The sequence below is a fragment of the Molothrus aeneus genome, chromosome 5, assembly GCF_037042795.1.
Source record: "Molothrus aeneus isolate 106 chromosome 5, BPBGC_Maene_1.0, whole genome shotgun sequence".
In the NCBI taxonomy this organism is placed as follows: Eukaryota; Metazoa; Chordata; class Aves; order Passeriformes; family Icteridae; genus Molothrus; species Molothrus aeneus.
Genome location: NC_089650.1, coordinates 16,132,094 through 16,159,249, shown reverse-complemented (window position 1 = coordinate 16,159,249; position 27,156 = coordinate 16,132,094). Strand labels below are relative to the sequence as shown.

The following is a 27,156-nucleotide window of genomic DNA, read 5'->3' as shown; positions in this document are numbered from 1 at the left end:
ATTCACATTATTGTTTTCAGGTTCTTAGCAGTTGTTTTGAAGCAGTACATTTCCAGTTTACCTCTGATTTCTAACAGAGGCTGCATTATTTGAGCAAGATGTCTTTTCCCATTTAAGCTGCCTGCTATAAATCTAAGAAAAATGGAGTGAGCTCTAAAAGAGAATGAATTTATTTTCTCTTCCCATTTTTTCTGCCATTGTAAAATACATTTGGTTCTTCTGTGAATTAAATATGAAGAGGAAGATGTCTATTCTTTTCTTTAAAGATGCATCTCAAGGTTAATATTTTTAGATTTTTGTAGTAAGATGTTCTACCAGTAGAGTCTGCCATAGATTAAAAAAAAAAATCCCTCACTGTTCCCAAGAATTAGACTGGAGCTGAGTATTCTCTTAGGTCACAAAAAGAGGTGAAAGGACGAAAAAAAGGCCCCACAAAGGAAGACGGAGATAACACACTGTAGAATAATTAGATAAGGACAGGAAAAAATTACTTCTCTCTTGGTCTTTGTTTTGTTCTCACTCTAAAAGCTTTCTACTTTTAGTTTGCCCAGGGAAACATAACTTATTATGTTATGTAAGTTACCTTACAACCTCTGGCTCTGCTGCAGAGGTTGTTACTCAATGCAGAAGGGTAGTAATTTCGAAAAATTCTATAGCAATTCTTTCAGGAGATCTACTAAGGTAATACCAAAGTAGTAATTGCTTGGATTTGCAGCGATTGTAATAAGCCATAACACATGGGTGAGGATATTTTTTACATACCAACTACTCCTCTTTGGTAGTGTTTGTGTGATCTATATTAATTATTTCAACCTGTTAATTGAAAATATATTTTGCTGTAAGACTTGTCTAAATTTTGAAGGTTTTATCAAAATGTGTTTTAGCATTAGATACATGACCACACTTCTCATAAAACAAATATTTAAAAATGGAATATTTGCACAGTTTATACATATATATTTGCCATTAGGATAAATTTTCCATTATTTACCTCACTGTTGAACTAGGAAGTTTTGGATCACTGTAGTAGCTTCTGTGAGGATGGGATTATAAAACCAAGTAATCAGAAAAAAGTAGTGTTCTTTCTGTGGAAGCAGCTGTTTACTTTACAGTCTCAGCTTTATGATGGTACTCACCAGTATTTGCAGTTGTATTCCTATGAATTAGGATGGAATTGTCATGGGTAGGGGCAGGCAGCAGAATTGCCTGTTAATTCTCAGACTCAGACTGGCTATGAAAGACCTGAGCTACTGATTTAAATGTCTCAATTTTGCACATTGTGCTTGAATCTTTTTAGATGTGCTATTTCTGGAAAGATTACCATTTCACCTGCTTTGGGAAGAAGGGAGTGTACAAATGCTAAGAATTTGGATATAAACAAAATGCATTTTCATTATATTCAGTTTCTTTCAAACATTTTTCTTCAGTTACAAAGTAATGTTTTGTCTTCCTGTATTTTTTATCATAAAGCATTATACAAAAATCCTTTTCAAAATTCATTCTTTGTACTGATGGTTCTGTCCTTGAGAAGATGAGAGACAATGATCACAGATGGCAGATATTAACCATGTTGCTTAGTGCAGTAGCTGTAACTTCAGGTGTAATGGTAATGAAGACTATTAAAATTTCTCAATTGTATGGCATAGATCATAATTTATTTTAGATATAAATAATTTCTAAATTAAGAAAAACATGTAGGAATATTTGGAGAGTAAAAGAAGTTTTTTTTTTCTTTATTATTATTTTAGAGACATATTACTATGTATCTCCTTTGGTTGGTGCCTTTTTTTTGGCTCTGACTCCAATGGGGATTGTTATAGCTGCCAAACACCCAGCTACCAGAACTGTCCTCCACTCAGGATGGGAGCCTGTTATAACTGCCATGATTATAAGCAGGTAGGTCTCTTTGTCTTGCTGCATGGAAGCATCTTGATAGTCCTCCTGTATCTCTGTGTATCTTACTTGATTGTGCTTGGGAGACACAATTAAGACCCTCTAGAATTTAGACTTTGGAATTTTTGCACTGATCTAGGAGATTATTTAATCCAATGAAAGTTACCAATTTTAAAAGTAGAGGAATTGGCTAATACTCTGTGGTATTTGTTATACAAGAGCCAGTTTTAATAAGTGAATAGCTATTGTGATGTTAGTCTGTAGCTCAGAATGAGGTAATGATCTTATATTTAATGATCTTGCTTGCCTTATTTTAAATACTGTACTTTCTTTTCAGTATTGGTGGCCTTATTCTGGACACAACAGTATCTGATCCTAACTTGGTTGGAATTGTTGTTTATACCCCAGTAATTAATGGTAAGACTCTGACAGGATTAATTGCTACTATGTATCAATTGATATACCTTGTTTTGAAAATTGTCTATTACAGTAAATTTCTCTTGTGCTAATTAATATCTGGAATATTAATTTCAAGTTTTGATTTTGATGTCAACAGCTGTTTATTTGAACACCTGAAGTGCTTCCTGTTTTCACTACAACCAATGAAGCATAATAGAGAATGTGAGAAGTAGAAACCTCAAGTATGCATTAAGAAACTGAAACTGTAAATATTGAAAGAGTATATTCAAATATTAAATTATCAAATATTATATTGAAGCAGTTATGTCTGGGAAAATGTAGATATTTTTTTATTTCAAAGGGGTTTTTTTCTGAACATCCAAGGCAAATTTTCAAACATTAATTTACTATACACCTGTAATGTATATAGATGTAAGAACTAAGAAGCATAGTTACAGGCAAGTAAATACATTTCTCAAGGTAAATGTGTGCTGTTTCTGGTGATTGGTATGCACTTTTCAGATGTGTAAAGAATGAAATTGTGGAAATTTCATTGTGAAGTGTTCTACCTCCTAAGGATAAGAACAAGCCAAATTTCAGAAGAAATAGTTGATATCTTGTTAGGCTGGTGCAGTTTGAAAATTTCTTTCTTAGTACAGTACCACAGGGTTGATACCTATTTGGTTTGCAACAACTATAATCACCAGCTCTGTTCCCACTGTATTGCTGTCTAGCTGTTCTTTCTCCTTTTTGTATTTTTCCATTTCATTTCTTACACTAATTTGGACTTTTATGTATTGTTATTAAAACCATTTCTCTAGTTACCCACTTAACTTTGCCCTTGCAAGTTTCATATGAATGAATATGTTCTATTCTGTTTCCTAAGCTATAAATGAAATTAATTATGACCACTTATTTTCCACCTTGATAATAAGATGTTAATATGGTCGCTGTATTTTAGTTTTGAACCACATTGCCTTGATATAATTAATTTTCCAGACGTTGTTAATGGAAATGTAACACTGGACAGTACCTAAACATTTTATAAGCTTTACTGTGGTTGAGAGTTAGTAGATTCATTGCTACAAACATTAAACAAGCTGTTCAGTTAGAGGCTTTGGCAGAAGCATGTTATTGGCAAATTCATGTTAGCCCTTGTTTTACAGCTTTCGTGTCTTCTGGATGCTTATAAATTGTCTTTTTAATAATTCGCTCTAATTCTTATGCAGGAATATAAATTTCACTGATATACAGATTCTCTGCATCATCCTTTTTGACCCACTTTAAAGATATATTTTCTGTTTTCTCCACTACAGCCCTCAGGTATTCTTTAACCTCCAAAATAATCAGTTTGCAAAAATGATCACTATTTCTTCATGGATTGTTCATTTAGCTCTCTAGATGCAGTAAATCTAACATAACTCCCAGGCTCTAGTATTTATTTACTTGTGATCAGGTATCACCATTTTTATGGAGGCAATAGACAAAAGAAATGGACTATTTAAGTCATCAGCAGAGCATGTTGTTTGATCTTCTTTCTCACTAAGGCCCTCTATTTCCTTTCTTCTCACTTTTAATGTGAAGCATTTCCATGTTGCAACTTGAGTTCCTTGCTAACTGTAAATGAAATTTTACGCTGCAGCCATTAGGTTTCCTTATCTGTTCCTTGCCTTTCTATTAATTCAAAATCGGAAATACTTGCATCTAACTTTTGCGTGTTTCCATTTTAATTTCCAGATACCTAAAAGGCAAGGGAGATGTGTTGATCTCCAGATTTTTTTCTGCTTTACACCTGTAACTTTTCTTATAGTAGTCCTTTTTTGGTTAACCCCCTGGATTTGCTTCCTAAGAGAAGAGGATTGTTCTTTTTTCTTTTTAGGCAGGTGTACCCAAACCAGTGTTAATAGTATATATATATGTATATAACCAGTATATATACATGCTTTTGAACTGTCTTTATGGGAAAAGAACTAGCCAAAACCTAGAGCCCTGGAGGTTTAGCTGACAGGTCAAAACATCTTTGAAGAGTTAGGCAGGTGTAAGAGAGGGGAAGCTGAGACTGCTTGGGCAGACAGGGAAGGAAAGAGTCTGTCCAGGAGGCTGGCATAGCAAGAGGCATGCTTGACTCAGAATTCTAAAAGTAGAGGCATTTCTATTGGAAAATACAGAGAAGATATATTCTATGTAGAGGATGCAGGGGTTTATGGTACACCTCCTGGAAAAGGAAACTATAGGTAGGTAATTTTTTGGGTTGCTGTTAGATTAGCCTCTCCTGGGTTTCATAATTCTACTGACACCTTTTGATATTGCTGGTCAGTACAGTGTAGTAAACTGGGGGTAAGGCAGTTCTTCAGTTAAAAAAGCACATCTGTTGACACTCATTTACTGACATGAAAGGTGTGTTAGGTCACTTAACAGATGGCTTTTAAAATATTAGTGTTGCAAAAAGTTTTCTCTACCTTTCTTGACCTTGGAATTCTCATTGTAAGCCTAAGTAGCGAAAGAAATTGAGGGTTTCCCCCTTCTATTTTATTTTACCTTAAAGTTTGTTGCTCCTATGGCACAGAAAACCTGGGGGAAAAAACATCAGGGAAGCCTGAAAGAAATATTCTTTTCTATTGGGAATTTGTCCAGCCAAAGTTTGAGGACATTGTAAATTTGTCCAGAATTTCAAGCTGTCACTGTTTTTTCAGGGCCATTTGATGTATCTTGAACACCTGAACAATATTGACTGCAAAACACTCAGGTGTTAGTTAGGTTTCCTGTGCATCATTAAGTAGGTTTCATTCAAGTCCTGCCTAAATAGTTTGCTTATTCTTAGATGTGAGACAAGCGACTTTAATCATGTCTTACACTGTGGAGCCATAAGTATTTTAGAATATTGAATTTATTCAATATTCTAAAGATACTCTGGTCTGGAACTTGAGCAACCTCAAAGTTTCCCAGCCCTATTAACAATAACTACAAATATTTGCCCAAAATATTAAAATAGTTTTTAAGCAGAAAGGCATTTATAGTCAGCTTTACAGCCAGTGGCCAGACATATTTCACAACTGTTTTTTCTATTTTCTCACTGTTAAACACGTGTTTAATTCTATGGTTGGATGGGTTAAATTGCATCTCTGCTTTTTGAAAATAAACAAATGATTTTGTTGTTTCAGGCAACTTGCAGACTATTTGAGATTTAAATGTCTCTTTTATGTACTGAAGTTCTGAATGAAATAACTAAGCCCTAAGAAATAACTAAGTGTGGCTATGTTTCATTCTAGAGTTGATTTTGAGTTGTGTTTTTTCATGAATTAAAATTTGCAAATCCTCTTATGGCATCACAGCATGTTGAATTTGGCTCAGGATTTGCAATTTGCAAGTAACTGAGTTCCTTTTGTGCAGAAAAAAAAGATAATATTACATGCTTCTGAATATGCAACAGAAATGAGCTAAGGTGCAGTTACCAGATAAAGCCACTTTCCTCTCCATTTTTGTGTATTTATACAAAATATTGTGAGATATCTTCTAAGTATTTGCATTTCAGAAGTTACTGGGTAATAACCAACATGTCAGTAGACTTTACCCCATTTTTATGCACCTTAAAGAATGACAGTTCTGCAAATTAATTCTTAAAACACCTGAAATTTGGAAATGCTTTGTATCAAAAAACTTTCCTTTGCAAGTGGTTTGAAACAGTACTCTTTAAAGGTAACACAAACCTGTTCTAATATTTTTACTCTTTGGCTGTTCATAATTTAAAATTATTTGCTATCTGGAGGGAATACATAGCTATTGAGGAATATGAGAAACACATATGGGAAAATTTAATACAAGACTTAGTGAATGCCAGTTGTCTGGGAGATGAAAATTAAGCTTATACAATACATTCCCCCAAACATCCCTTTTTTATCTGTTAGTAAGGTAAATTGAATGACAGACTTTCAGGTTTTTCAGAGAGCTTTTACTGTAAATTGTTTTGGAGAATATGGAAAAAAAAACCCAAGAAAACATTCTTCCTCCTCAAAAAACCCCCAGCTTTTAATAGCTATTTATTTATATTTCTTTTAGTATAATTGTACTTCGATTTTTCCCACAACTGAGTGATGTTTTGATTAGAATATAACCATTGTCTCAGAGAGTTGTGCATCTGAAATTGCCTCTGTAAATCACAAGGGAAAACATTAGTGTACCTGGATGGGAGTAGAGCAATTTGGCTGGGTAGCAAATTAATTTTTCTGCATCCTGAGTTGGAAAGAATGTTTTAGTCTCAGAAGGCACCTCTACTGTATGAGAACTGTATAATTCAGTCTTTATTTTGGCATGAATAAGGAGGAGGGTTTTGATTTTTATTATTTTCTTCTGATGCATTATTGGGTGATAGATTTACTACCTTTTAGTTGCTAACTTGTGCATGTAAATCTGCATATACTTTCAGTGTGTGATCTTTCTTTTAAGTCTTACTTGTAATTGTAAATTTTTTAGAAGATTTCAGTAATCACTGTGTTGTTTTCACAACACAATTATATCCAGAGCATTTTCATTTCTTGACATTTTTTATTAGTCATATGAAAGAAATTATTTATGAGTCAAATCAAACTTGGAATGTAATAGTTGCATATATAATAAAGCTTTCTCCTAAAAAAATGTCCATCTAGGTAAAGCTAATATTTTCCATCTGCTTTCCCCCAAACATTTGAAAGTACGAAAAGACATGCTTCAAAATAAAATGGAAGATAAATGAAAAAAAGCCCATATAAAGAGGTAGCTAGTTAGGTTTCTAATCTAAGTATTTCACTTGCATAAAACAGGATTTTTAAAAGTCAATGGTAGAAAGGTCGGGTCAAAAATTCATCTTGCATTTTCTGAAAGATAAGATGATTATTGCAAAATTTAGTTTTCAGTCACCATTGCAACTGAGATTCTTTTTCATCCTTTTAATTTCATTTTTGTGATGCAAATGTTGAACTTCAAAAAAGCCTGTTTGGCAAAACTGACTATTTTGAACTGTGGATTGTGCTCAGGAGTGTGCAAAAGTGAGAATCTTCTAGCCTTCCCTCTCTTAGATAGATTTACAAGAAAGATCAATTTGGGAATTATGTTGGCATAATTCTCCCCTTATGTAAATATTAATTGATTTTAGGCCCATTGCACAACCTGTATAATATCTGCTTGGGAACAACACATTATTCTGTGGCTGATTAATCCCTGTCCATAAAACTGGATTTCTAAAAGTCTTTAATCTCAGGTTTGCTTTGCCTGTTCTTACACAATTTTTTTGTGCCTCGTCATGCAACTATTTATATTTTCATGAACTGTCATAGCAGTGGTCATTAAAGCTGAGTATGTTCACTTTATCTGGTGCTCTCAATACTTTAATTTGAGGCAGTTTCCTACAGGAATAATTCTTCAATTATATGTATCTAAGGAATGAACAAAAAAGAAGAATGAAATGGGAACTGACAGGGTTCATATATATAGGTAGTTGAATACTGCTCTGACCATTTTATGTTGCCTGTTGTACAGTTGTCCCCTTGTACTAAACGAGTACTTAAATCACAATTTTTTACTGGTTAATAATGGGGTTATTCCTACTCAGATGGAGGACTTTGCACTTCCTTTTGTTGAATTTCAGGAGGTTTCTCTTGACCCAGCTCTCCATCCTATCTAATTCCCTCTGAATGGCAGCACAACCCTCTGGTTTATCAACTACTCCTTCCAGTATTCCCTGAAAAACCTTACTCTATTTCTCAAAAAGTTCAGTGTAAAATCAGAGGGAAAAACCAGCCCAGTGCATTACCCAGAGGAAGGGATCATCTCAGACTGAGATCAGCAAGATCCAGCTTCCCTTGACTTCTCGGTTTTTTACCTGCACTGAGTTATGAGACACAGATTTGCTTTGAAGGATTAAGAGTCATTGATGTAAAGTGCTTTAATGTGGTTTTCTGAATAGCATGATTAGTTCTGTTGTTAGAAAAATTTCTTTTTACCAGATGATGATTAATAGAATTGTGCCCATAGGCCTGTTTGGAAATACATGGTATGGTTTTGGCTCTACTTTCAATATGGTTTCCTGTGCTTGTTAGACAAAAGACCTCTAATAACAATTTTTTACAAGAAATATTCTTGCTTAGCCCTTAACTGCCTTGATAAAATGATAAGGTTTTAAATTTCCTTTAAAGTTTGAAGTCAGTGTGACATCCTTTGCACTTTAGCAGACATGTCTTTGCTTATTGACAAAGCAGCACTCTTGTATTGAAGTAAAACACATTTGCTCTTCTGAGAGGAATGAAGTAATAATTGCTGGATTTTGCTCTTAAAATAAATCGTTTCCCCCTATGTTGTAGTTCTTGCAAAAATGAAGGAAAAATGAAAGGAAACGAAAGAAGTAAGTCTTCACAAATTTAGTATTTGCTACGATGGCTGCAGTAGTGTTTTCCAGGAGAAAAATTTCTGGATTAATCAAATGTTCATGTAAACAGTCCTCATATACATCCACAGAGCTTTTAATAATATGAGCAGCTACTGAGCATGTGACCATTTTATGCATTCAGAAGATGCTGAGAAGTTATCAGTTTTGCATATCAACACCTTGCCGACCTACGCAGTTTTATCTGTTTTCTGTTTCTTGCAGGGATCTGATTAATCTGGTGTAGCTGAGATGGTTATTGCACATGCACAGTAGCTGCTGTTACCAAACAAACTGAATATCTCTGTACATATGAAGTGATTCATTCAGCCTTATACGAGTCATTGGGTGACCAGCAGAATAGTGAGACCTGACTCTATTCTCATTTGTATCCTACGGTTTTTAGACAGTCTTTTCAACCTGTGGTACTCCCTATTGTCTCATGTTCCTGCTATACCTACTGCTCTCAAGATCATCTCCATTTTCTCTCTGCTTTCCACAGCATTGCCATTTGTCTTCTGGCTCAATGAGCTGCTGGCTGAGCAAGAGGTATCATGCCTCTCTCCAAGCTGAGTGCTAACTTGCCAGCTGGCCTGCTTACGCTTATGCCATGAACTATATATAACTCATATTACTGTCTTTGTCTCACTGAGGACATGGCTTTGGATCTTTTCTTTTATTTGTCTAGTCGCTGTTTTGCTTTTGGTAGATTGTTTAAATATGCCTGGAAGTAGTTACCATGTCTGTCCTTGTGTCAGATGTGGTTGAAATTGGCCCAAAAGTTCAAAAACAGTTTTTTAGGAATTGATAGTGAATGGGCAGAACTAAAATACAGTTTCACTGCTGCTGTGACCACCATACATGACCACCATACAGGCTGGCTGAGACTGAGTAGGATGTATGGATTCTAGAAGCATTTACACTTCACTATACCTGACTATCTTCTGTGAGTTCAAATTATATCACTAATATTAGTGATATAATTTAAAATAATTTTGCTAAACATACAAATATTTCATTTTCATTTAGCTAAAATAGATTGTTCAACTCAGCTGTAGTTTATATTGAGGTGAATACTCTGCCAGTACAACTTGTACTTGTTGCCCCTTTTCAGAAAGAAACTAGAATCTCTACCACTACCATTCTTTTAACAATCAGCTGTTCAGACACTCATCTTGCTCTTTCAGCCTGAGTTATAAGTGGCAGAAGGCTATAGTTACTCATGCTTTGTCTCAGAGGGGAATAAATATATTAACTCTTGAAGCCTTCTCTGGCCCTGTGGTTGTGTGTGTGAAATCTGCATTTATGTTTGTGGTAGTGAGCTTTCATTACTTACCCTGGCCAGAAATACTCTTCTGGGAGGTAATCCAGCAGTGGCACAACTATGTCAGAATCTGGTGATCCAAGAGGGGTTTCCAAAGAAGAGGCAGTGATAAAAAAGAGTTTCACCTATGAGAAAGCGTAGGATTGAACCTTTTGGACTTTTTGCACTTGCCATGTTTCAAAACTGATCGCCAAATACCCAGTGATACATTAAACTGTTGCCCACATTTTTTGGACTGACTTTAATGACTTGCAGCCTGTCTACAACTAATATACATTCTAAAGATATTTTTCATTTTGGCTTTTGTTTGCAAGGTACTGTGATAAACATAGAGGAAGTTGGTAAATGTGCAAAAATATTGCCCGCTAGAGGAAAAAAATAGTTGAACATTTTTCATTGGTTTCCCTTTGCATTTCAGGTATTGGTGGCAATCTAGTAGCTATTCAAGCTAGCAGAATTTCTACCTACCTCCATTTACACAGCATTCCTGGAGAGCTGCCAGAGGAGGCCAAGGGTTGCTATTACCCATGTAGAACATACTGTGGTACAGGTATGTCTGATTAAAAAATCCTGTCTCACATCTCTTTATCCCTGTGTGCCAAACTGTATCACTAGTGAGAAATGGCAATGAACTGAACTTGCTGTGTGCATTTCAAAGGCTGAGTGAGGCTTGGCAGTTTCATTTACCTGCAGCTGTTTTTGCCTGTGAGAATCACAAAAAATTCCCTGAGGGTTGGATTAGCACTCAGAAAGGTTTCAGCCTTCAACTTTCCTTAGCTTCTCTACCTGCTCCCAACTTCTGTCTGCCTTCAGAACTTCAAACCAATTTCCTGTTAGGGCCAAACTTGTATCAGACATAATTACTAAGCCAAATCCCTGCTTTTCATTTCCAGTTTGCCATTTTCTCTCTAGGTTATTTCTTCACAGGTTATTCCTCCCCTGTATTTCCCACTTTCCTAATGATGTAGTAACTGTTGTGCAATGTGATGTGTCACCACCATGTATTACACTTCCATATTTATTAAATGAATTGAAACAGATGTGAAAATGGTAAATGTGGGATTACTTTTTAGAAATATAAAGTATTTTTGAGGATGTCTTGAATATGGAGTCCAAAAGATCCTCTTTACTAGTAAGACTTAAGGAAGTCCAAAAATGTAGATGGTATTACAGGAGCACAGAATGAAGGCAGTTTGCACCCTTTTCCAGAGGGGCTCTGCTTACCTTTTCTGGATGACAGTGAAATTCCTCAAGGAGTCTTTTAGTAGAAAATAATGCCTCTTGTTTCACAGTAGCCAATGCTGTGGAATTCCAAAAATGGGAGTTTTGATACTGAAATGAATAAAAATCTAATATAGGAATTGAAGAGCTTAACCAAATGTTGTATTTTTCTTTTCTTTTTTTTTTAATGTAGGAGTAAATAACAAATCAGCCCAAGTTCTACTTCTCTTGGTGATTCCTGGACACTTGATTTTCTTGTACACTATCCACTTAATGAAAAGCGGACATACTTCCTTAACCCCCATCTTTATAGCAGTCTATTTGTTTGCAGCCCTGCTACAGGTAAGAATAAGTACAACTGGCAAATGCTTGTATAAAATCAAGTTCTTGAAGAAAATAAATTTTTTTCTGGTATCTGAAATCTCATGAAGGGTACAGGAAGGTGTGGTTTAATAGAGACTTTCAGCACAGCTCTGGATTAGCTGATTATCTGCACAAATATACAGCTTACACAGGTGTACTGTTGTTGTGAGTGCTTTGCAGAACACACTTGACTGCATTATCTCCTTGTCATGTATTTTTCACCTGCTTTTGGAACCATTGCATCTAAACCCCCATCATTTTAATCAACTAGAGGGGAAATGGAAAGAAGGTAAAGGAAATGGAAAGAAGGAAAGGTAGCATTTATGAATAATGAAAGTCAAGGAAAACTGTTAAAAAAATCTCCTAAAGTGGTTCACGTTACTATTTTAGTTAACATAGTCCAGTAGATGAAAATATTACAGCTTCCTTGGTGTGTTCTTAATATTTATTAGTTTAAATTAATATGACAGCAAACACTGTACAAGAAATTGTAATTGCATTAATTGTCAAACTTCGTTACCTTATTTGGCTGTTTTACCTAATGGTCTGTTCATACCCAGCAAGGGCAGTTTTTGAAAGATGCCTTTTGAAATAGCAATGTCTTAAAGTGAAATGATTTCATTTTGAGAAACCACTAATACAAAATTAAATATTTTATTAAAGTCACACCTAATTTTTAGGTATAACTTGCCTGAATTAACTATAATGTTTCATTACACCTTAAAACCAAAAACTGACTTGTTTCTGTTACACAGTAGAAGTGTAATTGCAATAGCCATAATTTAAATATATATGCTGCTTAAAAAAATGTGACCAATTAAATTTTAGAATACAAACAACGGCATTATCAACAGGTCAATACTTAATGAAATTAGAATTTTTAATGTTCTGAATTGTCCCATTTTTTTCACACTGCTATCTCAATAAGGACAGGTTTCAAAACCTGTTACAATTTTATATGGGAATTTTATACCTTTCTGGTAGAGCATGACTGGTAATGTTTCAACCTTTGCAAGTGAGAGTGTCATACTAAAAGACATAAATTAGTTTTCATTTCCTTCTTAGAAAGTATTCCTAGTTTCCAGCCTTATCACTTGCTTTATCATGTGTTTTCCTGAGGAAATGATGCTATTCCTTTACTCTATCTGTTCTGTCTGGGTTGGGGCAATAGCCCCTGGTAATGGGAGATTGCAGAGTGATTCCTGTCAGTATTAAACTTCCAAGATTTCCTCTGGGAATCAACCTGAGTTCATAAATCCAGTTCACCTGCTCACAGAACTGCAATCACAGCATGTTTAGGGACAATTTCTTCAGCAGGAAGACTTGACAAATGCAGAAATCTCAGGTTTTCACCTGAAAACCTGAGGCATTATGGCAGAACTCTCAAAAGACATAGTAATTTAAACCCAGCAGCAGCATGTATACAGGTGTAAAGTTGAATTTTCATTAATTCAGGATCTGATTGGAGTATTCAGATTTTAGTCATGGATCTCTGTTGCAGTACATCAGACCACACCTGATTTTCTTGATTTTTCACCAATAAAGCAGACATAGAGCTTTTTTCTTCTTTTTCCCTGCTCCCTTTTAAGGATTATTTTTTCCTCTCTATCTTCTGTCTTTAGTCATAAAAGGTAATTTGAGATGTATTTACTTGGAATCTGAGTACCAGTATTGCAAACTATAACTTCTCATAGGTCTTGACATATTTACAATTTGAAACCCTTTGGTTTTAAAGACCCAGAAATATTTAATAGATTCCTTTCCCCATTTGGATTATTCTGGCATTTCTCTAGTAGTGATTATTGTAGTGTTGCATACCTCTAATTAGAGCAGATTTAGTTTTCTGAGAGATGATGCTTGCTTTAACCCTTAAATCTTCATCACGTGTTACTTACCTGTTGGTCTGAAGTACTTCCATACTGCATTTTCATGCTTTTAAGTTTCTCCTGTCTCAAGGAAAGCACTTAAATATTTGTACTCATTCCTCTTCCCTTTTTCAGTGACAACATCTATGCACCTGCAAACAGCACAAAACAGTTTTCAATCTGCCATTTATTTTGGCATAACCTAACAGCTACTGATCTTATTTTTCCGGAATTCTTTTATATTTTTGCCCTCTCAGTGAGAGCTTTACCAGTTCCACTGTAAAACTGAAAAGCCTCACAGCTAAGTGTTATTATTTCAATTAACAACAAACTAAATGCATTAACAGTCTTTTGAGCAGTGAGAGATCTGCATTCCGGGCCTTTTTTATAATATATTGGACTTTGATTTATTTTCACTTTGCTTGGAAGACACATCAAAATTGATGTCAAAAATTAAAATCCTGCTTGCAAGCTGGATATTTTGTGTTTGAGGTGGTAGATGATAATTTAGCAGAATACAGTATTGATATCACTGCTTTGACCTTTGCCATTCCTTACTTGTATTGAGCTGGGGGCCAGACAGGGTTGCTGAAAATGATTATGGCAATATACCACCTATGTAGGTTTTTCCTCACTATGTTAAAAATAATGCTAAATTAAAAATAACAACAGCAATTAAATTAATTTTCTGTCTTTAAAATTCAAGTGACTATTGTAAGGTGTTAAATTATTTAATGACATATTTCACAGTGGACTGCAATAGATTGTTAATTGACTTTTATTCTGTTTATTATTTCTAACAGTCCAGCTCTGTTTATTTAAAATGGAGAGGAAAGGGTTAGAGAAATGGCAAATGTAGAACTCTAAATGGAATGTTGGAGTAAATGGGAAAAAAATCAAGAAAATGTTAATGCAAAGATATTGATTATTCCTTTTATATTTCTCTCTGTCTCTATCAGTTTATGCTATCCCACATTATCTCTATAGTAAAACTGTAACATATATATGTATTCTATTTTACATTTCAACAAGACTTTCAAATTGCCTGTAAACTACACTATCCATCCCAAAGTGATAAAAATGGAATTTATTGGCATTGAAAGCTCTACGCGGTATCACTGAAGTTCCAGTCAGATAGTTTAATTTTCATCCAAATCTGACACTTCCATTGTTCGATTGTTTTTTCACCACCCAGGCCTACCAGCTTCTTTCATCTCATCTCCCTACCTGTTCTGAGGTATTCTTAAATATTTTCTCCACAGCATTTCATTTAAATAAGCTATTTATGGGAACTAAATAATTAACATGCCATGATGTATTATCAATAATATAATTCACTTTTTATTGGTTGAAAATATGCTGTGTAATAAAACGAAGTGCAGTTTCCCTGAATAAGTAGTTTTTTTTCTAAAAATCATTACATTAAGATATTTTAAGTAATATGAGTAGTCAGAGCTATGATTTGCATTCTTTTTGATTCTCTGTGAATGAAACTGTTCTGTGTTTCCAGGCTTAAGAAAAACCAGAAAACATTTTATTTAATTTCATTTTCATTTTCCTATCGTTAATAATACAGCTGTTTCTATTCTTTAAATAAATATACATTCTTGAAATGTTCTTCAATTAAATTTATAAATTGATTGTCTTGACATCCAAGGCTGTACTCACTTTATCTTGAGAGGGGCTGGGATTTCACAATTATTTTTCTATAAAGGGGAAAAAACTGCACAGTTATTTATATTAATCTGCATTCAGGTAAAACTTTGAGGCTGAAGTCTAAAAGGTTTAGCTCTGTAGTGAAGAGACTTTTCTGTGTTTATGAATGGCAGCACCAGGGGAAAATGCAATGAAAAGCACTGTGGGGATTGTACACCCTGTAAGTATGCAGGGTGCTTCACACAATGCACTGTACAGTATCAGGACAAGCCAATGTGCCTAATCAAAGCTAGTATAATATTTTAAAGCGCCTTTGGATTTGGTGAGTGTTTAAGAAGAAAGTTCTTTCCTTGAAAAATCTTACAAGAGCAAGCCACAAACATGCACCAGCACACTGCATACAGTTATAATATGGCGTTTGACCAATGAAGGTTCTATTAACTGGGAAACAGTCCTCCTCTTATTTCTCACAAAGGCACAAGTATTTTTTTTCTGTATGAGGCCGTGCATCAAGCAGAGTTTCATCCCCTGTCTTGTCAGGCTGCAGCAGAAGGAGAGCAGCACTGGAATTGCTAAGCTGTCAGTCTTGGTGCACGGCTCGGGGCACTCAAAGGCAGCCTCTATTCTGTGTGTTCTCATGGAGCCAGTAAAATGCTATGTCAGGAATTTTCACACCTACTGACCAAATCTGAACACACAGTTATGTTAAAGTCTTGGGGAATAAACAAACAATAGGAGATTGCCAGAGCTATTACCAAGCAAATATGTAATTCCAAAATTCTTCTTACCCAGTGAAGGTCAGATGTGCACAGCTGTGAAGTCACTTTTGCAGTGCTTCAGGGCTGTTTGGGGCAATAGAAAACCAAGAATTCAGCAGTGCTCATAACAATTTCCTGCTTACATCAAAAATGTCTAGGATTTCTCACCAATGTGGGGATTCTAATGATGGTATGGGCCTCTTTAATGTGGAAACATAGCTTGTGGGATATACTGTACGTTACAGAGAAAAAAGGAAAGTTGTGTTTATAGACAAAATATTGATGCATTTCAAATATTGCTTTTTCTAACAGGAAAGGTTACTTCCAAAAGATGAAGTGTATAACTGCTAAAGAGACTATATTTCAAGGAAATACAGAAAGCCAAGCCCAGATCTGGACAGTTCTGTATGTTCAGTGCTTTCTCCTTGCAGCATGACAAGCAGACTTGCTAGACTCATTGGGGTCTGACCATGGGTACCAACAGCTCCTTCCTTTCCAGACATGTTGCTGTCTGGGGTAGAAGCCCAGATCCTACCAAGTCATAGCAGGGATTTGTCATTTTTGCCTCCAGAAGGCTGGGCTCAAAGTGCTTGTGTATGAGCATACCAGAGCACTTACTGGTCTGGGTTACACATCCTAGCAGATAGCTGAGAAATAGGCTGAAATTAGGAGTATTTTGGTGAAACCAGGGTGTCTGGCAAAGCTACAAAGAAATCAAGATTACAATATGAAAAACTTGATTCAAACTGAAATCCAAAAAAAAAAGGGCTCCTTCCCACAAAATTAGGTCAATATAATGAAATTGACTCAGAAACAACTTCAGTTAAAGAGGTATTCTTTTTTTTTACTTCAAAGAGGTCTTAGGCTGACATCAGTGTATGCTGTGCTGTCTGGGTACTTGGATACCTTAGAAGAGCTGATGCCACTTACCTACAGCACAAACAACAGCAACAAGAAAAGATTTGCTGTTCAGTGGTTTCTTTGCAGCCCGGCAATAAAGGAAATCTCTGCATGTTTAGAGGAAACAGTGACTTGTCCCCTCTGGACATGACACATGCCAGATACTCTACCAGAGAAAATCGTGCAGAAAATGTCTTCTGCAAAATGTGAGTAGTCCCTAGTCTGAGAGTTCACTGACTATAGATTTCTGGCTATAGAAATGGAAACTCAGAGGGTTCGGTGTAGATCTACTACAAGCACTTTACAGTTACTACTTCATCAAAAGCCATTTAAAATTGGAGACATGTCATGCATAATTTGAAAATTAACTTCATGAAGGGTCAAAGCCACTGGAAGACCTAAATCATAACTCTGGTGAGAACGACAGTCAGAACACAGTAGTCTTTAGAGATTCTTAAATGGGATTTTTTAGTCATAATTAAAAAAACAAATAAATAAACTTACATTTGAATTTCATAGATTTGTAAGAGTTCTTATCCAGTAATTGCCAGATATTTTCATAGTGAAGTTATGGGTAAATTTTGATTCAGTATAATTTTTAAAGTAAAGGAGACTTAAAACGCATTTGAAAAAGATTATCTCAGTTTATTTACATCTGTGTTTCCTGTCTAAAGCAATAGAATGCAACTATTTTGTAATGCATCTTCAGATGGAAAAAATTTAAGGTGGAATCATCAGTAATAGCAACAGGCAGTTTAACAGTTTAATTTTCCAGCTTGGTGTTGCAATTAACTTATCACAGCAAATAATAAAAGTGAACAATTCTATGCTGTTTTACAAATATTCTTCATTTGAATATTACACTTTTATCACTGTGAATTTGACATGCATCCACATGCATCCAATTTGACATGTCCACATGACATATTGACATTCCAGATGAAAGAAACAATAAAAATATTGTAGCATCCTGCAACTTATTAATTAGGCTATAGGAAGCCTAGACAGTATTAGGAACGTTTGGAAGGAGTTATGTATTTTTATTTTAAATAATAGAATTTCAGTCTTTTCCCATTTTAGGAATCATAAGAAATTATTTCCATGAGAAAATACAGATGTACTACATGCAAAAGATCAAAAATAACTTTTCTTCACCTAACTTTCCTTGTTATTTGTATCTAAAGACCTTGAAAGAATGAAAGTAAATTTAGTACACAATAACAAAGGAAAAAAAAACTGCTTTGTAGTGTGTTATGTTCCCATTTCTAGTCTTGCAGTCATAAGATTTGAACTTTCAAAATATTTAAGCTCACTTATATTTAAGTATTCATGTTCAGTTTTACTTCCAATCTGAAATTCATAATTTGAGTCAGAAAGTTCAGTATCAAGAATTACTCTCAATTTCCGTCCTTTGTTGTACCAAATAATGTGAGTACTTATATTCCTTATTTTTAGATTCTTCATCATTAGAATTTTTCAAGATTTTCCCCTCCCTCCTACTCTAATTACTGTATTCTGCTGCTTCTGAGGACTTTTTTTGACAGTGAGACCAAAGGGTGATTTTTAGAAACGCAGTCTAAGTCTGATCATGCCTTTAGTTTCATTTTCCTCTCTTTTGATTGTGATTTTTTCCCCTGTAATAACAATAATATAGCAAGATTTTCCTTTTAAAACATCTGGAATTTTACTAGTATTTTTGCAATCCTGTCTCTGGGGCCTTTTTTCTTGATCAGTGACTATTGAGTGTCTTTTCATTTCTTAGCCAGATCTTTTTATATAGATAGATATTTGATTATTTCTTCCCTTTCTTAAAGCCTGCAGTTATTTCATCCTTCAGAGTGGAAGAATTCCTAGAGCTTTTTTTCATAATTCTACTACTACTCATCTCCTTTTTGCAGAAAACTATATTAAATAATTTCTATACTAAATAATTTCAGCTCATATCTTGAACAGTGCTGCATGTATTTACAAGTTTTCCTAGTAATTTTCTACAGCATTTCATTCTAAACATCTAATTTTTGTACTGTATTATTAGGCTTTTCTGTGATGTTCATCCCTTTATTTTTTTTTCCCTCAAAACCAGCTGGTTTACCATTGGGAGAAGTAAGGCTTTCTTCTTCATAACATGACTGCAGGGCAGAAATGCACAGTGTTTCTACTGCTGTGCCATCTGCATCAATTTACTGACAGAAGTATCTGTCACTGATAAATAAAAAAATCTCACAAAATGTGAAGTGTCATCTTGCAATGTCTCTTTTACAACTTTTTTTTAATCTGTCAGATCTTTGTGAGTCACTTATCACTTTGAATTCAAGACTCTTTCAAAAATTCAGCAAACTCATAGTAAGGTGCTTATTTTCTTTTTTTTCCCTTTATTTTATTTTTTCCCCCAAAATAATAATTTGATTGATGACTTTGATTGCCTTGTCTTAACAGTGATGAGAAGCAAAATCTTCTTGAAGTCTTAGTCACGTGGATTCAGTCTTGCATTAAATACTGATGTGAACAAATAAGTAACCATTTCCAAAGACTGAGCCAAATAATTCTTAAATGTATGTGAGTTTCTAGCCATGCAAATGCATGATGGATGATCTCATCATTCCTTCACCAAAATAAGTGAAGGCTGGAACTGCAGTCTCATAACTTAATCTGTGAGCACTAAGTCCTGATTGCCATCACATACTGTTACAAGCACCAGTTAATATAATCAGCTATAATTTTTTCTTATCACTTACAAAAAGCAGACTTGTTATAATTTGCATTATTTGTTGTGCACCTGTACATTAATACAGCAAAAAAAATTATTTGGGAAGGTTCACAAAAGCTTAGTTTCCAAACTGCCCACTTAACACTGTAGTCTAATTTCAGGATGGAAAACAGCCAACTGAAAGGTTTTCATGTTGTGATTTTTGAGTCAAAAGTGAACACTGTCATCTAAAGTGGAGTGTGTGTGTTATGTCTAATTGGTTGTGTTATATAAAGACAGTGTATATTTTTCTTGGAATGAATGCCCCCATCTTCCAATGGAACATGCGTAACCATTGTGGATGTGGGGCACTGCAGCGTCCTCTGAGCACATCCTGCAGGAGATGGGAATGTGCAGGATCTTTTATAAACAGGCCTCTTTTTGTCTCTGTAAGAAGAAGGAGCTGACTCAAGGAATCTGATCATCTTCCAAAGAAAACATCTGTTTTAAATATATTTGTTTGGATTCCAGTCAGCGCACCTAGGACTTGCATAATTAGCTTAGACTACAGAGTTCCCTTTTCAAAAGATACATTTATATAAATAAGCCATGCATTTTCATTAAGCAAATACTCCTCCTTTCTCTCTTTTTTTCTTTTTTTTTAAATTATAAATTCAGGCTTGTATTTTAACATACAGTTTTGCAAAGCAAGGATTAATTGAGAAACTTTTTCAACACAATTATTTGTATGATATTCATTATGCTGTACTTATAGTGGAGAAGTGTCTTTCAACTATATGATCAATATTTCAGTGAATGAGTGTATGCATTTATAAGCATGCTTTTGATGCTGATAATTGATTATTTAGTAAATAAAATATTGTACTTTTTACTACTTTTGATACCTACATTATTTTAAATGTAGATAGTAGAGTTTTGAAAAATTAATTATGGTAGTACATGTCTTAAGTTTACCCTTCTTAAAGATCTGATTAACTAAAAATACCTAAAATACGGAATTTATTTCAACTTTAGCATCTTCTTAGAGGCTACAAGAAGAAATGAAACTCAGTTAGTGGCCCTTTCTCCATTCATCTTGTGCCATTCCGCGCCACATGATTCCACTGAACCAGAATCCCCTATCATACAGCTGTGCAACATTAAAAGGATTATTTTCTAAAATTGGGTTAATAATTATGCATATCTTTCATATGAAGATCAAGCCTCTCAAATGTTCAGACATTCACAGATGGGAATTAAATCTTTTACTTTGGGAAAAATTCAGCCTGGAGAGACAATTTCATAATATATATTGCAGGTGTGCCTTATTGCAGAAGGGCTGAAGGTGTTTTTTCAGCCATAAAAGTAGATTCTAAGCCATTTTTTTGCAGTTCACACAACCCAGGTGAAACTGTTGTTAATTTGACCTGTTATTCTTTATATCACATCTGATTTCAGTACTAAACCTGTCCAAACAGGAATTATGCCTGGGTTGAGTGTGTTCATGTGGGGCAACATGATTTGATTCTGAATTATCTCAAAGCCCTACTTATTTTCTCTCTGTACAGAGTGATGTGTTGTAAGAGAAGTGCAGTTGTGTGTTTGGTGGAACTTTTTTGGCTTTTCCTGCCATTTCCAGAAGTCCTCAAGCATAGTCTGGGTGAAAAATGCTTTCAGTAGTTCTGTATGTTCTTTCCAGCAATGCCTGTGATTGAGAGAAATTGTCTAAGCGTCCTTCTCTCTGGCTTTAAAGTGCGGCACTTTAATTGTCTGGAATTAATTAATATTAATTATTTGTATTTTTCAAAAGCAATGGTATGCAACACTTTGGTCTAGTATGGAGACAATAATGATGGCTGTTGACTTCCTTTTGATGTAACTTACAGGATAATAATACAGATTTTGTTTGTTTGATGTTGTGTAGGTGTTTACTTTGTTGTGGATTGCTGACTGGATGGTGCACCACTTCTGGAAAAAAGGAAAAGACCCTGATAGTTTTTCTATCCCTTATCTTACTGCACTGGGAGATCTGCTTGGAACTGCCTTATTAGCTATAGGTTTTCATTTTCTGTGGCTCATAGGTGACAGAGATGGTGATGTTGGTGACTAATTATTCCGATGGATGCAATGACTTTTCCTGGAATATTGACAAGACTGCTCACTCCACTTGAGGGTCCTCAAAGTGTTTGTTCCTTTTGGTCTAAGTAAATCCAGTTGACACAGACATAAAACAGCCTTAATGATTATAGTTTGGTTTGCTTTTAAAAACTTGGATGGAACTACAGTACGTGAGAGCTTTTTTCTGAAACCAAGGTGGGTTGGAGGTAGCTGAAGATATCTGAGTAGACACAATAAAGGGCAGATGAATCCTTCATCAAGTTTTAAATTGCCTAAAGAGTTGATGATATGTTCTTACCTTGCAATTTCAGTGCTGCAGCTCTCTGACCATTGTAGACTTGACACCAATAATGACTGTTACGGTCCACACATTTTGTCATAGGCTTTTTTTTCTGTAGAAGAATATGACCATCAGTGTTTATAAAATTAGACACTTGAAAAGTGTCTGCAGGACTCAGCCCATTTTCTTTGCGCTAAAATGAGCAACCTAATTATTTTCCTGTTGGGATTTATTAGAACAAAAATAGAAAAGGCAAATAATAATGTGACACTGATCTGGTCACTATTAATGGGTGAATGGTTAAAACTCCTTGTGTTGAAAAGTGTATGTTCATTTAGCAACTGAAAAGATGTTTAACTAACTGATATTAATGGTGTTGTGATGGCCAGTATCCTGATTTTAATGAAGTATTTAGAGGTGTTGATTTAACTGTATATACTGATCCCTGCTTAACTTGCAGTATGAAAGATGAAGTTTCTTTTATAGGCCCTTAGGTAGTTATGTAAACTTCTCAAATTCCAGACCTATGTCATCAATTTCTAAGTAGAAATCTCTGCTTTCAAGCCATGCAAATAATACGGTCAATAAGAAAATGTATGGCTTCTCAATGATTTCTCTTATTTGTAGACCTGAATATTTCAAATAATACATTGATCAGGAGGACTCTGGTTGCCATTTTGGAAAAAAAGGTACTAATTGCTCTATTTTAAAATCTACTGGGAGTTCCTCACAGCATAAATTTTAGAAGACTACTGCACACATCCAAAATGCATAATGAAATAAACAAATTGTATTTTAATTGTTGTGATTGAAAGTTTTAAATTTTGAGATTTAAATAAGACAACTGAATCCATATATCAGCATATAGTTTAATCTTGTAAACATTGGTCATCTGCTTTATGTATACAAATGCTTTTTAATTTGATGGACCTACTCAGATGAGTAGATTACGTGGATAAATGCTAATGTGACTTCTATATGTGTTGGTCATCTTCAACTCTTTGGAAGTTCAAAGTGTTTGCAATCTTAAAAATTAAACCAGCTATTCAGTGCCTACACATGGCTTTAGATGCCTGAATTTTAGCTCCCTCATTTAAATCTTTTTATTTAAGCATTTTCTTACTGTTATTATAATATAGTTGTTTGAATGAATCATATGTATTATGTCTTTTATTATGTGAGAGAAAGATGAAGTCTTTCTAACTTCAGGTTCTCTGACTTTTTTTTAATTTGTATTAATGTTATTTAAAATAGCTTCTTGTATGTAGCATTTCAGAAAATATTATTAAAATGTTTAAAATGGAATAGAAGAAACTCAATTTTTTCCAACAATGGTTATTTATTTTTGATACAGCTGTAGATGCAAATTTTTGTATTTGTTAAAACTGCCATCTGAATCAACTCAACTGACATTTCATGCACTTATTATAGTTACTGGACTTTAGGGTAATTTTTAAATGAATTGTAGGATTCTTAAAAATTAAAATTTCTTGAGATACATGTGATCTTGTCTGATCCAATGCGTGAGGGAGTTGTAGTATGGCAGTATCCTTAGTGATTAGTATCCTAAATATTTCCCCAGTAAATAAGCAACTGTTGGTACAGTGTGACTGTTTAGATTACCAAAGAGGGGAAGAAATGTTACATGAGTAAAATTAAGTAAAATTCGAAAAAGGGAAGTGTATTACCAGACTGAAATTATCTGGGCTTGAAAACAATAAGTGATGGGAAATTATAATGGAAAAATTTGTTAGTTGAAAAAGGGGACAGTCCATTTCATGGTTGAGAGAGCAAAACCCATTTTGTGGGACAGAAAAAGGTGCAGACTTTCACAAAGCATTCATTATCAGAGGCAAGAGCAAACAGAAGGAAGTTATTTGGAGAAAAGAATCAAAAGGCACAGCCAAACGTGTTTCTCAGGAAGGGAAGAAAAATATAACTTGTGTTGAAAGGATTTAGGGAAGAGGTGTAAAAAGAGATACTTTAGGGAGGGGTGGAAGTGAGGGAGAAAAAAAAGAATGCTCTTACATATGATTAAAGAAGAACTTTGGTGAGGAAAGAAGTGCGACACTGATACAACAGGGAAAACCTTGACATCCGGAAAACCAAGGAATAAATAATCTATGATGTCAAAGGGGTTTGATTCCTATATGAAAGGAGCATTTTAGGGACTTACATGCTTTAGAAAGTCTGCTACCTCGTGTTAAGAAGGCAAACAACTCTTACCATATTTCACGTATTCCAGCTGTGAGGATAATATGGGAGGTGGCACAAAAGAGTGCTTGGATACCAGAGAATTTTTTCAAGTACTCAAAAGCTGAACGCCCTTAACCAATTTTAATTTTAGTCAAGTCAATCTCTTCACAGCGTTCCACCTACTTGATTTTTTAAAAAAGCCCAGTAATAGTGAATTACTTCACTTCATGTGTGGGTGAGAAATGTTAGCAGAAATTCTGTCAGAGACAAATTGTGTGCTTTTTGTACTGCTTAAAACATAGAATTGAAAGGGACATCCTGAGATGTTATTGTCTCTTTTTATCAAAACAGCCATATTTTATAATCTTGCAGATAAAATGATGACTCTTGGTTTTAAAATTCATTAAGTCCTTTCCTCCTCTCAGGCTGCCAGAAGATTCTTTCAAACCTTCCTTTCTAATCTGCCTAATTAGGACTATGGCTGGTTCACATCTCTTTGCTTTTGAGTCAGCATGGAGCACTTCCTTTGATTCTTGCTTTTATTAGCTCATTCACCTCTTTTAAGTTGTGGGTCGTCCTAAAGCTCCTCCTGGAACTTCTTGTTCCATTTTTATTCTGCTGATGAGCTAGACCAGCCAGAAGCTGCAGGTGGTTTGCCTTACAAGTTACTGTCTGTAACCTGGTGCTGAGTGACTCTTGGGGTGGTCTTGTTTGGCCTTTCTAATTGTCTGCTATTTTTTTTCCTCTACTTCAGAAATATCTCTAAGGGGAGTAGAACTACAGGCAGGTTATTTGAAATGTGTGTTATTTTCCATTCTGAAGGACTCTGTGACCATCTCAATGGCTCTGTGAGTATGCATGAAAAGGGATAATCTTATTTGTAAAGTACAGCCAGGTGCAGCTTTAAAATGTGGAGTTAGTAGTGTTTCATACCATAGGTGTTTTCTTTTCCTGTGTAATGCTTTGAAAATAATCATTCTAGTGTGTTACTGAATGACTCCAGCTCCTTTTTAGAGTAATTATATAGCCAGGATTGTTCCTCTGCTTTATTATGCTGTTTGACATAGGGGAAGATTCTTCTTTTAACATATGTAGATCAATATTTTGATTTTTATAGCATTACTGTAGATCTTAATCTGTAATGTTTTAATTGGCAAAATTATATCCCACTCCCATGTTTAATATATTAATTTCACTGGGATTTTTAGGATGTTGATGAGAAACTGGTGAGCAGCAAATGAATTTCACTCCTTTTTACAATTTACAAACAAAATTAGACTTTCCTCATACAAAGATTAGAACAGCATGAGGATTAAGGCTTTACAAATGCGGTACAGTTTGCAGAATCAGGATTCAAAATGAGACCTATCATCTTTTTAATGTATTTGCTATTTCACTTCAGTTGTGAGTGTCACAAAAAGCTCTCTTAAGTGCAAGAATAGCCTCAGAATACATGTCATGAAACAGTAGCATAAGTGCTCTGTGAAATGAAGTGTTTGAAATTCCTTATTATTATTGTAATGGTAAAATTGCTATTGCAAATGAGAGTCTCTTCAGAGGTGCAGAAAATGGCAACAGAATATGATAATTGAATTATAATCTTCTTTGGAAAAAGTAAGGTAATGTTCACAAACAGTACTAAAAGGACTAGAAGTGCTGTGAAGTATCTTAGTAGGATTTTTCTTTTCTTTCTGACTGGATTTTTTGTGATACCATATACTGTTTTGTGTTCTCTAATCCATTCCTAATCACTTCAGTCTGTTGTTTAGTAATCTTTCGGATTATCATTTACTCATATATATTTGAAGTTAAATAAACAGTGTTTTTTATATATAGGTCGGTAAAGAACTAGGAAAAAAAAAGTGTGTTTTGTCATTAAAGCCTCATTCTGACTTTCCTAAAGGAAAGTCTTTCCGTTAAGTTTAATGAAAATTTGATCATCCTGCATGCTGTGCATGAATACTCTGGGAAATCCAATATTATCAAGACATGAATAATTCACAGTTAAAGCTAAGAACCAGTATGTTAACTAAACATACAAGATTGCCATATTCCGGGTGGGTACTCAAGAGCAGGAGTCATTCAGCATTGGCTGGGCTGGATGGGCTTTACCTTCTCTGCAGCTAAAAAAGTTGGTTTCAAGTCCTGCTAGTTATTTATTTAATATGCAGGCTAGTTCATCATATCCTCTGTTTATGCTTTTATTTCTCAGTCCAAACTATACTTGAAATATGCTTCTCCCTTACTTAGCATTCTTCAACTTGCTCTTTTGGGAGGTTGTTTCCTCCTCAACAGTTGCTTAAAGTCTTAAAAGGTAGAGGAAGTGCTTTCCTTGAATAATTCTAAATCTGAATTTCCTTGAATAATTCTAATTCTAAATTCACTTTTTGCAAGTGAAATGGGGTGCAAGTGAAATCCTGAATTAATTATATGGTAGACACCTTCTGAACAGATCCTCAGGATTTAATAATGCTAAGTTCTCAGATTTACATTTGAAGTTACCTGGACACAGTGGTTGTCTCTCCACAGCATGGCTGCTTGCTCTGATTTGACCTTTCTATCTAAATTAATTTACTTGAAGTTTAAAAAATAGTAAAAAATGCAGTGATTGATTTCATTCATAGAGCAATCACTTAAAAAAAAAACAAACTCTATTTCAGACATAAAACTAAATCAGCTTTAGCTAGAATAGTTATTTGCTAAAGGAAGTCTGAATAAATTAAGCCTAAGAAAGGCTTAGATAAAGGTTAAACCCTGACTTTGCCCAAGCTTTTATGGAAAATTTGGGCTGCTGTGGGTTGCAGATTTTGACTTGATGTAGGGCTGCAAATACCTGCTGACAGCACAGAGATCTCTTTCTGCTAAAAAGGCATGAATTGCTACAGTAAAATTCTAGTTTTTAGAACAAGCCAAAGCCTAATGGGTAAACTGTTATCACCCAGCTGTATGTTACCCTGACAGCTTTATGTATTAGTGAAAAAAAGAGAAACCAAGGAATAAACTTTGGATTGATTTTTTTTCTCTGACTGAGGAAAACAGCTTTGCTGGTTGCTTGTTTTTTAATTAAAAACTCTACTTGAAATGAGATTTTCAAACCCACATA

At 34.7% G+C, this 27,156-nt stretch overlaps 1 protein-coding gene across 3 annotated transcripts in view; it reads left to right on the top strand.

Moving 5' to 3' along the window:
* SLC41A2 (solute carrier family 41 member 2) overlaps positions 1-27,156 on the top strand; it is a 58,158-nt gene that overhangs the window by 18,807 nt on the left and 12,195 nt on the right. For 2 of the 3 annotated variants that reach the window (XM_066550652.1, XM_066550653.1), the window contains 5 exons: positions 1,749-1,896; positions 2,231-2,310; positions 10,429-10,560; positions 11,425-11,573; positions 21,384-23,287. In XM_066550652.1, coding sequence (XP_066406749.1) covers positions 1,749-1,896; positions 2,231-2,310; positions 10,429-10,560; positions 11,425-11,573; positions 21,384-21,569 — 695 coding nt within the window. In that variant the 3' untranslated portion in view covers positions 21,570-23,287. Of the gene's footprint in view, positions 1-1,748; positions 1,897-2,230; positions 2,311-10,428; positions 10,561-11,424; positions 11,574-21,383; positions 23,288-27,156 lie in introns of those variants that run through there. The other variant, XM_066550654.1, reaches the window with a different exon arrangement.